Source organism: Chelonia mydas, chromosome 13 (assembly GCF_015237465.2).
Source record: "Chelonia mydas isolate rCheMyd1 chromosome 13, rCheMyd1.pri.v2, whole genome shotgun sequence".
Classification (NCBI taxonomy): Eukaryota; Metazoa; Chordata; order Testudines; family Cheloniidae; genus Chelonia; species Chelonia mydas.
Window position 1 is genome coordinate 35747197 of NC_051253.2, and position 13049 is coordinate 35760245.

General features: G+C 63.3%; 1 protein-coding gene across 2 annotated transcripts; it reads right to left on the minus strand.

The window, feature by feature from the left end:
- Positions 1-887: 887 nt before the first annotated feature.
- NFATC4 (nuclear factor of activated T cells 4) lies at positions 888-12477 on the minus strand. 2 transcript variants are annotated; one of them, XM_043526922.1, is made up of 10 exons: positions 12187-12477; positions 8177-9107; positions 7078-7240; positions 5235-5344; positions 4182-4354; positions 3776-3916; positions 3439-3494; positions 3041-3167; positions 2219-2764; positions 888-1748 (listed from the first exon to the last, which is right to left on the minus strand). In XM_043526922.1, the coding sequence occupies exons 1-10, from the start codon at positions 12281-12283 to the stop codon at positions 1681-1683; spliced, it is 2412 nt and encodes an 803-aa protein (XP_043382857.1). In that variant the 5' UTR covers positions 12284-12477; the 3' UTR covers positions 888-1680. The 2 variants fall into 2 exon arrangements, with proteins under 2 accessions (XP_043382857.1, XP_037733061.1); XM_037877133.2 differs by having other exon boundaries at positions 5235-5434.
- Positions 12478-13049: the final 572 nt, after the last annotated feature.

A 13049-nucleotide genomic window follows, 5' to 3' on the forward strand; every position in this document is an offset into this window, starting at 1 on the left:
AGGGATTGGGGCAGAGGAGGGGTGCGGGCTGTATGAGGGGGCTCAGGGAAGGGGGTTTGGTTGCAGGGGGATTCAGGGTGCAGCAGGGAGCTCAGGGCAGGGAGCAGGAGGTGTTCGGGCTCCGTGGTGGTAACAGCACACACCGGGGCCAAGGCAGGCTCCCTGCCTGCCCTGGCCCCACGCCGCACCGCTCCGGGAAGCAGCCCCTGGGGGAGTTTGGGGCACAGGGCTCCTCATGTTGTCCTTGCCACGCCTCCAGGTACCTCCCCCGAAGCTCCCATTGGCCGCGGTTCCCCAATCCCGGCCAAAGAGAGCTGCAGGAGGCGGGGCCTGGAGGTAAGGGCAATGCACAGAGCCCTCTGCCCCCCTCCGGGGCCCCAGGGCCGTGGTGCCAGCCACTTCCGATGTCGGCACGGGGCCTGCGGCACCACGGGGGGGGGGGGGTGGCAATCCTGTAGGCCAGATCCAAAGCCCTGAGAGGCTGGATCCAGCCCATGGGCCGCAGTTTGCCCACCCCTGCTTTAAACCCACAGCAGCTAACCCCAAACAGGCCAGCAGTAATTATCCCGTGACTGTTATTCCGTATAATGGGCACTGGGGCAGCAGAGGGTAGGGATGGGGAAGGGGCGGCTATACTGTATAAGGGGCACTAGGGGGCAGCAGAGGGTGGGGACGGGGAAGGGGCGGCTGTACTGTATAGTGGCCACTAGGGGCAGTATTGTCACCCCACTCCACCTTCCATCCCCCTCCCCCCCTTTCCATCTCCCTCCCATCCCCACTTGCCCAGCCTGTGCCTTCACTCCCGCCTCCCCCCGAATCAGACACGCTTTTATTGTATTGAGCTGTTGTTTTTTTAATCAATTCATTTCATTACAAAACAAACCAGGATTCAAAGAAAAGGAGAAAAAATAAATGGTATAAAACTGGATATTATCACAGATACCCCTCTCCCCGTGCCCCCCAACAATACCACTGTAGTCAGTAATGCCTTCTTGTCCCCATGGGGTGGGGGAGGGAGATTTAGGGAAGGGGCTTCCATGTGACACCATGGGGTGGAACCTCCTCCCCCACTCTATTGGAGAGTTACTTTACCCCATGGGGTATGTGTGTGTGTTTCGTATACCCTGCAAAATCTGATGGCTCAAACTCCCCCCCACTTCCCCACCATTAGCCACATCTGCCCCCCTCCCCCATTGCTGAATTGATGGGGGTGGGCGCACACAGAGGGGATAGGAATATCCCCCTTCGCCTGGTTGAGTATTTTTGCCTCATAGGAAAATAGCTCCAGGAGGGAAGCGGAGAACGGGGGTGATATAGTCTGGGGGCCCCCTCACCCTGCAGCTGGCATATGCTGTGAAGCCCAGATGGTAGGGGCACTTGGGGGAGGAGACCAGGGGGTAGGAGTGGGGACTTCAGAGTCATCCTTCCCGGATGTAGAAAGAAAAAAACTAGGACAGGCGGTCAGAGAGCTAGGATAGATGGACGGAGCTGTGATCGACGGACACAGAGCTTGGACAGACGGACAGAGAACTTGGATGGATGGATGATTGGAGGTGTGACTGATGGACAGAGAGCTTGGACAGACAGATGGATGGACAGAGAGTTTGGACAGATGGATGAACAGAAATGAGATGGACAGAGCTTGGATAGGCCAGGAAGGACCCGGGAGCAACCAGGGTCTCAGCTCCCTCTGCCCTCACAGAGCGGCTCCGGGAAGTCACTCAGGTCCCGGCCAATGATCTCGGTCACTAGGAGAAAAGAGAGGGGAAACCAGAGTGAGGGGAACCCCCTGAGCCAGACAGACCCTCGCCCTGGGGCTGGATCAGAGCCAGTGCACCCTAGAGGGGAAAGGCCCCATGTCCCATTCCCTAGCCCATGAGCCAGGCTGTCCCTCGCCCTGGGGTAGGATTGGGGCCAGCGCCCCCTAGAGGGGAAAGACCCTGCATCCCATTCTACACCCTGTGATCAAGCCAGGGGAGGGATAGCTCAGTGGTTTGAGCATTGGCCTGCTAAACCTGGGGTTGTGAGTTCAATCCTTGAGGGGGCCATTTGGGATCAGGGCAAAAATTGGGGATTGGTCCTGCTCTGAGCAGGGGGTTGGACTAGATGACCTCCTGAGGTCCCTTCCAACCCTGGTATTCTATGATTCTATTATTCAGTCCCCTGCCTTAGAGCCGGGTGGGAGCCAGCGCCCCCTAGAGGGGAAAAGTCCCGTTACCTTCCTCCAGCGTGATCCCCTGGACAGGCAGGCTGTCACGGAAAGCTGCCCGGTATCCGCTGCCCCTGGGTTTCTCCACCTCCTCAGTCTCCCCCGACTCTGGATCCCCCCAGTTGGGGGGCCCGGCTCCCTCCGACAGTGGTGGGGGGGTGAGCTGGGCAGAGGCTTGGAAGTGTGGGGGCCGGTAGCCCAATGGATGGAAGTGGGAGGGCACCGTCAGCCCAGCCCCCCCATACTGCTCCGTGTGTGGGTAGTGGTGGGAGGGCTCAGTGGCCAGGCAGCGGTGATAAGGGGGTGTCAAAGGGAGCAGTGGGGGCCCATCAGGGTATGGGGAGGGGCTCCCAAAGGCCGCAGGGGAGGGAGGGTAGCCAGCCCTGTAGGGGGAGTCATCAGGGTAGCAGGGGAAGTGGGGGCGACTGGGAGAAATGTCCATGTCCCCAGGGCCCTCGGGGGGGTAGGGGGGACTGCAAGGGGGCACCGGGGAGGAGGGGCCAGGGGGGAAGCCGCGGAGTGGGGAGGAGGGGGGTGGCTCCTCCTTGAAGATCACTGTGGGGACGGGGGGGGAGGGCGGAGAGAGAGAGAGAGAGAGAGAGAGTCAGAGACTGTGGGGGGAGGGAACTGCCCCAAACCCTTCCCATCAAACAGCACCCCTCCCCTCTTCTCCTGCTCTCTCCCTCCCCCTCCTTGTCTATTTGCCATTTTTGCCCCTCCCCCCGACTAACCATGAGGCCAGGTGGGAATCACGCCCCCAATCGCTGCCCCCCCAACCTCTTCTCCTTCCTCCTCCCCCATTTACCTGACTCCTCCCCCCGCCCCACTCACCGGGCAAGTATTTAAAGGTCTGCGTTGGGCTCCGTTTCCGCCGCCCATTGGAGACGTAGAAATAGACTTGGACAGGCCGGGCCACCTGTGGGTTGCTGTATTCTGGGACTGTGAGGGTCAGCGTGGTCTGGAGGGCGGGGGAGGGAATTCGGGTGAGGGGGGGCATCAAAATTCCCTCATCCTGGGTGGGGCTGGAATTTGGAATCTGTTCCAGGAATCCAGATCCAGGGTCGATCCACTCCTGGATTTACTGCACCCCCACCCCACTCCCCCAGGGTCGATCCACTCCAGGATTTCCCCCATTCCCCACCCCGCTTCCACATGGGTGATCAGCTCCAGGACTTCCCCTGTCCCCCACCCTGTTCCCCCAGGGTGGATCCGCTCTGGGATTTTCTCACCTCGTTGCTCTTGAGCGGGTTGATACAGGCCTCCTCCTCCCATTGGAGCTTCCCATCTGAAAGGAGAGAGGCTACTGGAGAAGAGGCCATGGAGGAGTGGAGCAAGGGGGAAGGGAGGGGGGCAGGGAAGGTCCTGGGGGGGGAATCTCTCCAAGTGCAGGGAGCGGAGGCATTGTAGGTCCAAGCGTCTCCTGGGCATAAGGGTGCACAGAAGGGACGGTGGAGAAGAGGGGATTGGGAGGGTCCCAGTGGGGTGGGGGGAGGGATTGTGGCTCCCAGGGGGCTTCCCAAGTGCAGGGGGCAGGGAGGAGATGGTGGGGATGGGGCTCACACTTACCGGGACCCCTCTCAATGAAGACGACCTTGGAGTCGGGCAGGAAGTTGGCGCCAGATAGCACCATCTCCTCGCCCCCGCGCCCCGACCCCGTGCTGAGGCTGCACCTCTCCACCAGGGGGAGCTCCTGCGCCGAGCGCTGGGCTGGGGGCAGGAGAGGGTCAATGGTGAGTGCCCAGCCCCACGGACAGACACCCCCCACCCCACCCCGTGACCTCTAGTGGGGCCTGTAGTGGGCGTGGACCGCATAGTCCTAGTTCGACCCACCACAGCCCCCAGCGGGGCCCCTAGGTGGCACCAACCAATCGCCCTGGGCTGACCCACCACGGCCCCCAGTGCGGCCCATAGGTGGCACCAACGCCATAGCCCTGGGCTAGCCCACAGCACCCCTTGGCACCTGGCCACTCACAGCACTCGATGGGCACAGAGGCAGCTTGGATGGAGACGACTTTCCCATTGCCCTGGGGGACGTGGACCCTGAACACGAGCCGGACCCGGGTGTTCTTGCGCCCGATGTCGGTCTCGCCCTTCCGCAGCTCGATGTCCGAGTTCCGCAGCTTCAGGATCCCCGCGCAATCAATGCTGGGGAAGGGAGGCAGGGTTAGGGGGCCCCCTGGAGTGTGGGGGGCAGGTCAGACCCTGGAATGGGGCCCTTGGTACCACTTCAGCCCCCGCCCTTGGGTCTGGAAAACCTAGAACCGGGTCCCTGTGTTGTTTGGATTGGACTCTGGGGTGCAGGTCAACCAGGAGAGGGAGAAAACCCAGAGCTGGATCCCGAAGCTCCCTGGATTGGCCTCTGGGGTGCAGCTGCTGGATTCCCCACCCCACCCCCTGCCTCCCAGGGCTGGACTCTGGGCTACAGCCTTTGGGGAAGGGAAAGGCCTGGAAGTGGATCTCTGTGCCCATCCGAATGGGTTCTGCTGTGTAGCCCCTGTGGAGATAGGAAGATTGGGAGCAGGATCCCTTTATACCCTGGAATAAATTGGTTAGTCTCTAAGGTGCCACAAGTCCTCCTTTTCTTTTTGCGAATACAGACTAACACGGCTGTTACTCTGTACCCTGGAATGATCTCTGGAGACACCTCCCACCCTCTGGAGGACGAGAAGACCTGGGCCTGGACCTCTGCGTCCCCTGGATTAGACTTTGGGATGCTGCCTCCCCTGGGAATGAGGGGAAGACCCCGAACCAGATCCTCTGTGTCCCTGCAATGGACTCTTGGTCCAATCTTCATGGGGCAGGGTGGGGTGGGGGACACCAGAATTGGATTCCTTTGCCATTGGCATGGATTCTGGATGGAGTCTGGAAGCAGATCCCTGCACCCCCTGGAAGGGACGCAGGGTGGCACTGCCCTGGGATGGGGAAAAAATCCAGAAGCAGATCTTCGCTCCTTGTGGAATGGACTCTGGGTGGCACTGCCCTGGGATGGGGAGAAAATCTTGAAGCAGCTCCCCAGGGAACTCACTTGGCCGCCATGTTGTTCTCGGGCAGCAGGGACATCTCCAGCACCTTGGTGCTGCTGAGGATGGTCTCGTAGCTGGCGGTGGCCACCATCTTGCCGGTGATGCGGTGCACCTGGTAGAAGGCATGAGGCCGCAGGTTGCGCTCATCGGCTGTGCCGATGAACATCTGCAGGGTCAGTGGCTTCTCGTCGTAGCCCAGGAGCTTGCCAGGAGGGAGGGGGAGAAGGGGGAGGACAATCAGGAATCAGGGACCCGATCTGCTCAGCCTGTGATCCATCAGCCAGGATTTCCCAAGGAGAAGTATGGGAGGGTGACATGAAAATCCTGGCCTGGATCCCTCCATGCAGAATAGAGAGGGGGGCTGGGGAAACCTGAACTGGATTAACCCCCCAGGGAATGGGGAGAGCGGGTGGGGGAAACACACTCCAGGTGCCCCCTCCATGGGGAATAGGGAAGGAGTCTGGGGGAACCCAGACTGGATTCCTTTTGCTGTCCAGACAGGGATTTGGCTTTCCTGCCAAGGACCATGCCTGGACTGGATCCCAGGCAAATGCCCCCCACCCCATGACTCAGTTTCCCACCCCTAAGGGAGCTTGGGTTCTCTCAGAGCCCCATCGTGTGCCTCGTCCCCCCCACAGCTCTCGAAGTCTGGACGCCAGCCCAGCCAGGGTGGGGCGACGCCAGCGGTTTGGTGGTCTCCCCCAGGGCGGGCCCAGCTGTTTCCAATCAGCAGACGGGATGCACAGCTGGACTCGATTTGGGTTGGAACAGAAACAAGGGGGAAGAATCCTTTCCCCCCCAGACCTGGGTGAAATGGAATGTTCTGGGGGGGGGGGGAGGACTCATGGGGCAAGCTCCCCCGCACGAGTCCGAGATGGGAGGTGCTAACTGGGGTGAGGTTCCAGAATACAGGGGATCTCCCTTGCCTCCAGCCCCCAACATCCCCTCCACTCCCCTACCACCCTACCTCCTCCAGCCCCCACCCCTAAAGCCCCCCCACAAAACCACTCCCCTCCAACTTCTTCAACCCCCAGAGCCCCTCCTCTAAAAACCCTTCCCTTCCATCCCCAGAGCCGCTCCCCCACACGCCCCCACCCCTCAACCCCTCCATCCTCCCCAACCCCTCCCCCACACTCTGTTTCTCTTTTGCATACTCTGCCTTTCACAAATTAAGACTGATCTTTGTGTGTGTGGGTGTGTGTGTGCGCGTACACCTGCTGCCCCCTGCTGGAAGGGCTGAGCCCTGCTGGGTGTGAGTGTGTGTCTGTGGACCCACACACGCATGCGCGGCCTGTCCCTGGTCTGGAGCGTGGGAAAGGGCACCCTTGCATGTGCACTCCCAGTCCACCCCCGCAGCTCCAGCCGGCAGGCGGGGGGTGGGGGGCGGCGGCCTGCAATGAGAGGGGGATGTGACCCCCTCCAGCCCTCCCTACCCCCTGCAGATCCACTGTCACACAGAGCCCCTCACAAGCAGGCCGGCCTGGTGGGACTCAGCCGGAGCAGAGCCAGGACAGTGAAGGAGCGGAGCAGAAGGAAACGGAAAGGCGAAGGGCGCAGAGCAAGCGGAGAAGGGCGCTAGCGAAGGAAGGCCAAGGAGGCCGCTGTCCCCACCCCTCCTGTCTCTGTCGCCCCCATCCTGCTCCCCCCATCCCTGGGACCCACCTGCCATGACACCCATTGCTCCGTAACCAACCACGCCACCATCCACAGTCATGAGAAACTTGGGGTCACAGGTTGGGGGATCCAACCCCTGTCACCCCCCCCCAGCCCAGGGGCCACTGGGGACGCCTGGAGATGGGGCTAATGGGGTGAAATCCAGGGATGCCTCCAAGGAAGCTCAGGTACCTTCACCACAGGGTGACCCCCTGGGGCGGCCTTCACGGCACCCCGGCTGCCCTCGGTCTCGTAATGGGCCCGGTGGTGGGTCCGGGGCTGGACTTCGATCTTCAGCTCGTATTGTTCATACTGGCTGGGCAGGGGCCAGTCTAAGGGAGGCAGAGCGGATGACCTAGGGCAGAGAAGAAGACAGGTGTCCTGGATGGCACCTTGGCCTCTAGGAGGCGCCGTGCTGCAGGAAGTGTGTGTGGTGGGGGGCTCGGCAGGGGGCCTCTGCCCTGGCCATCAGTGCTGGCACTAGGGGGCGCTGTGCCATGGAGAATAGGGGTTGGGGCTCCCCCCCCATTAAGTGCTGGCCCCAGTGCTGCAGGGGCTCAATAAGGGGGTGCGCTCCCCTCAGTGTCAATGCTGCCCCCAATGCAGCGCTAAGGGGTGCCATGTTGCTAGTGGTGGGGCAGGGGACATTGCACTGCAAAGAATAGGGTTGGGGGCTCAGTAGGGGGCACCCTCCTCTCACTGCCAGTGCGGGCCCCAATGCGGTGCTGGAGGTGGGCTGTGTTGTAGGGGCAGGGGGTAGGTCTAGGGTGGCTCAGCAGGGGACATTGTGCTGCAGGGAATGAGGCCGGGGGCTCCGGAGCGGGCGCTCTCCCCTCCCCCCACAGTGCGAGGGGGTGCTGTGCCACAGGGGCTCCCTAGGGGGCGCTCCCTACGCAGCCCAGGCTGCAGCATCCTGGGGTTTACCTTAAGAGGGAAGGTGCGGTGCCGCCAGGAGCCGTGTTTACGGCAGCTGCCACCGGGCGTGCTGAGCCGGGCTCTGGGATCTATAACAGGAGACACGGGCCCGTCTGCCGTGGGGCCAGCTTGACAGCTTGTTATTATACAATGGAACCGCTGCCAGCCGCGGCTGCAGCCCGGGGAACAGCTGGCAAAATGGGACTGGCTGGAACAGTGGGGTGGGGAATGGGGCACAGGGCCTTTCCCCTGTAGGGGGGGCCGGCTGGGATCCTGCCTGAGGGTGGGGACTGGCTGGTGCAGGCGAGTAGGGCCTTTCTCCTCTAGGGGGCACTGGCCCCACTGCAGTGGGCGGGGGTCCTTTAGTAGCTGGTACCTGAAGATGGGGCTGTGGCCCCCGATCCTGGCCTTGGACCAGCCCAGTGGGGAGGGCACGGCCAGATAGTCCATCCCTTCCTTGCGGGCCGCCCCAAACCCCCCGTCGTCACCATTGCAGCATCCCTCCTCCTTCCGCGTCAGCGCCACCGTCTGCTCAGTGGAGGTCTTGCGGGCCTTCTGCGGGATGCTCTCAGCTGGGGGGTGCTGCCCGGCAGCCTCGTAGGGCGGCCCCTCCCCACCTGCCCCCTCCGCCCCCTCCCCGCCCCCCTCGTCGCCCAGGCTGCCGCGGCGGGAGAGGCAGGGCGAGGTCGAGGAGTGGGTCTCCGAGCTGGAGTAGCGCCGCTTGCCGCAGGGCGAGGCCGGGCGGGGTGCCAGGGCCACCCAGCTGTCCTCGGCCCCCCGCCCGGCAGGGTACAGGCCCCAGGGCTCCTCCAGCCCGGCCCAGGGCTTGGGCGAACCACAGGGGGAGCTGAGGGCAAAGCGGGCGGCAGCTTCGTTCAGCTCCCGCTCCACGTCGTCACCGCCTGCCCCGTCATCGTCCGAGAAGAAGCTCCAGGGGGAGGCGCTGCCACTGCTGGCGGGGCTGGGGGTGAAGAAGCCGGAGGCCGGTGGGGCCTCCCGGTAGCTGCCGTGGGCTTCCAGGGGCAGGTAGTCGCGTGGGGAGCAGTCCCACTCGGCACTGGGCGAAATGGTGGTGATCTGGATGCTGGGGCACTCCAGGACGCGGGCGTCAGCCCCCAGGCGCACCCACCGCGCCGGCTGGCTCTCGAAGGTGTCATCCCGTGCCGGGCGGGGCGGGGGGGAGTGCATGCCGGCCCGGGGGCCCCCGACCAGGCGGGGCGGGCAGGGGATGCCCAGGGGGGAGGCATAGGCCGGCGGGTCACCCAAGGCCAGGGTGCAACACGGAGGGAGGTCTTCAGCGTCAAGGTCTGTGGGGGGAGAGAGGAGGAGAGATGGAGCAGGGGTGGTTGCAGGGCTCCTCCTGTCCACCAGGGGGCAGCAGACACACGCACACAGCAGGGCTCCTCCTGTCCACCAGGGGGCAGCAGGGACACGCACACAGCAGGGCTCATCCTCTCCACCAGGGGGGCAGCAGGGACACGCACACAGCAGGGCTCATCCTCTCCACCAGGGGGGCAGCAGGGACACGCACACAGCAGGGCTCATCCTCTCCACCAGGGGGGCAGCAGGGACACGCACACAGCAGGGCTCATCCTCTCCACCCGGGGGGCAGCAGGGACACGCACACAGCAGGGCTCATCCTCTCCACCAGGGGGGCAGCAGGGACACGCACACAGCAGGGCTCATCCTCTCCACCAGGTGGGCAGCAGGGACACGCACACAGCAGGGCTCATCCTCTCCACCAGGTGGGCAGCAGACACACGCACACAGCAGGGCTCATCCTCTCCACCAGGGGGGCAGCAGGGACACGCACACAGCAGGGCTCATCCTCTCCACCAGGGGGCAGCAGGGACACGCACACAGCAGTAGTAAATTGTTCTCTCTCTCTAACACACCCGCACAAACCAGCAGTAGTAGGCTGGGGTCTGTCTCTCTCTCTCTCTCCAGTAGAGGGCAGCAGCTACATAGTTTATCACACCACAAAAGCCCTAACGCAGCGGCAGTGACCCCTGTTCCCCCCTTTACAAGGCTGCACCCTGGAGGACGCCAGGTTCCCGTCCGGCCCAGGGCCGTGGCATTTCCATGGGGCCCCAGACAAGAGGGCCAGGAATCTTGCGGGCAGAAACGTCTGTGCTGAAAACCACCAGCAGGAAAGCCGCCTTCCCACGAAAACACAAAGAGTTGGAGAGACACAAAGCAACGTGATCTCAACCCAACTGCCAGCTCCGACACACACCTGCTTCTCATTTAAGGCCCCGTCTCTGCCCCTTTCCTCGGGTGGGCCCTTGGCCGGGGGAGGGGTTCTGGGGCTGTGATGTCAGACACCTTCACCCCAGCCATGTGTCCAGCAACACGGGAACCCCAAGAGCCGTGAGGCTGGGCTGCCCGGGACCTCCCCCGCACCCACAGCGCCCCCTGCTGGGGCTGGAGTAGCTAGGAGCTCCCCCCCAAAGCCAGCCCTCCTGCCCCACTCCCCACAGGGCCCCCTGCTGGGACTGGAGTAGCTAGGAGCTCCCCCCCAAAGCCAGCCCTCCTGCCCCACTCCCCACAGCGCCCCCTGCTGGGACTGGAGTAGCCAGAGCCCCTCCCATTCCTCACATCACCCCCTGCTGGAAGGGGCTGGGGTCAGGGGGCTGCAGATTCCCCCCCCCCCCCCAATGATCGGGGTCTGGAAACTTGATAAACTGGGCACCAGCTCTGGGCCCTGAGACTCTCCCCCACCCTGTGGAGTGGGGCAGCCTGGCCTGGGATGGGAGGGGGCAGACACATGAACCCAATTAAAGGCGCACTCGCCTCCGTTGGCAAGGCCTGGGTCGCCATGGGAACGTGGGGCACAGGGCCAGGAATGGGGGTGGGGGGAGTACGAGTCTGAGGGCGCTAGTTAAAACTGTGTGTCAGACAGACGGATGGCGGGGCAGGACACACAGACAGACCACCATGTTCCTCACAGCCTGGGGGGATCTGTGTGTGTGTATGTGGCAGGACAGGGTTGGAGATCATGGGACCTGATGGACAGACACCCGAGGGAATTCTCTTCCCACCCCCCGTGGCTGGGCTGTTCCGGGGCTGCGAGCTTCCCCAGAGCAGTGCCCCAGTTGGATGGGACGTGAGTGGGGGGTACTCTGGGGCTGCAAGCTTCCCCAGAGCAGTGCCCCAGTTGGATGGGACGTGAGTGGGGGGTACTCTGGGGCTGCAAGCTTCCCCAGAGCAGTGCCCCAGCTGGATGGGACGTGCGTGGGGGAGGTACTCTGGGGCTGCAAGCTTCCCCAGAGCAGTGCCCCAGCTGGATGGGACGTGCGTGGGGGGGTACTCTGGGGCTGCAAGCTTCCCCAGAGCAGTGCCCCAGTTGGATGGGACGTGAGTGGGGGGTACTCTGGGGCTGCAAGCTTCCCCAGAGCAGTGCTCCAGTTGGATGGGACGTGCGTGGGGGGGTACTCTGGGGCTGCAAGCTTCCCCAGAGCAGTGCCCCAGCTGGATGGGACGTGCGTGGGGGGGGGGGGGTACTCTGGGGCTGCAAGCTTCCCCAGAGCCGTGCCCCAGCTGGATGGGACGTGAGTGGGGGGTACTCTGGGGCTGCAAGCTTCCCCAGAGCAGTGCTCCAGTTGGATGGGACGTGAGTGGGGGGTACTCTGGGGCTGCAAGCTTCCCCAGAGCAGTGCCCCAGCTGGATGGGACGTGCGTGGGGAGGTACTCTGGGGCTGCAAGCTTCCCCAGAGCCGTGCCCCAGCTGGATGGGACGTGCGTGGGGGGTACTCTGGGGCTGCAAGCTTCCCCAGAGCAGTGCCCCAGCTGGATGGGACGTGCATGGGGGGGTACTCTGGGGCTGCAAGCTTCCCCAGAGCAGTGCCCCAGCTGGATGGGACGTGCGTGGGGGGGTACTCTGGGGCTGCAAGCTTCCCCAGAGCAGTGCCCCAGCTGGATGGGACGTGCGTGGGGGGGGTACTCTGGGGCTGCAAGCTTCCCCAGAGCCGTGCCCCAGCTGGATGGGACGTGCGTGGGGGGTACTCTGGGGCTGCAAGCTTCCCCAGAGCCGTGCCCCAGCTGGAGGGGGTCTGCGTGGTACTCTGGGGCTGCAAGCTTCCCAAGAGCAGTGCCCTGGCAGAATGGTCCGGGGCTGGGGCCGGCAGAGAGGCCACCCGTAGCCCTTGCCAGGCTCTTAGCATCCATCCCAGGGAGCTGCTCTTCCCATAACGTGAGAAACCAGAAGGGGTGTGTGTGTGTGTGTGTGGAAACCGAGCCCCCCCCTTCCCCCTCATCCTTAATAGGGCAAAACTTTCCATCCTCCTCCCGCCAGGGAAGAGCAGAAATCCCGCTGGCCCTTTAATACTCTCTCCCAGCCCACGCTGGCCCTTTAAGAGCAGCCCCCCCAAACCCCACATCCCTCACCTTCCAGAGACACCCCCATTCCCGGGGGGTCCTTCTCCTCTTCTCCAAAGATCAGCTTGAATTCCAGATCCTCGTCTTCGCAGCTGGCCGCCCCCATGGGAGAGGCTGGGTCGACTGGGGGGGGGGGAGCGTCCCCCAATAGGGTGGGATATATGGGAGGTCCTAGGGGGCGCCCCAATAAACCTTCACCCCCTTATTCCACTGGGGGGGCAAGATCTTCCTTCTCTCCCTCCTTCCCTCGCCTCAATTTTTCGACCTTTATTATAACGTCCCCAAAAAAAAAAAGTTGTCCCAAACTTTTCCCCAAGCCCCGCCCACATTCCCCCTCCAAGCCCCGCCCCCCACTCCCGCCTTCCTGTGATTGGTCCCAGCCCCGCCCCCTCAGCCTGTCATATTTAAGGCCCCGCCCACAAATCTATTAAAGCTGGAAAAATAATAAATCCATTCCTGTCGTCCCTCCACCCCGTCTCCCTCCGGATGGAACAACCCGCCCCGTGCCGATTGGATGGCTGCCCGCGGAGCCCCGCCCTCCCCGGTAGAATGCGTTTGGGTCGGGTCTCCCTCATCTGGAGATTTAAAGAGACAGAGTCTGATTTTGAAAAGGGAAGGAGAAACCAAGTGCGATGGAAACCTTTCCCCTCTAGGGGGCGCCGGCTCCGTTCCGGCCCCAGGGCAGGGACCGGCTGGCTCAGGGGGGTGGGGAATGGGTCCTTTCCCCTCTAGGGGGCGCCAGCTCCGTGCCGGCCCCAGGGCGGGGACTGGCTGGTTCCAGGGGGTGAGGAATAGAGCATGGGGCCTTTCCCCTCTGGGGGGCGCTGGTGACTGGCTAGCTAAGGGGGTGAGGAATGGGTCCTTTCCCCTCT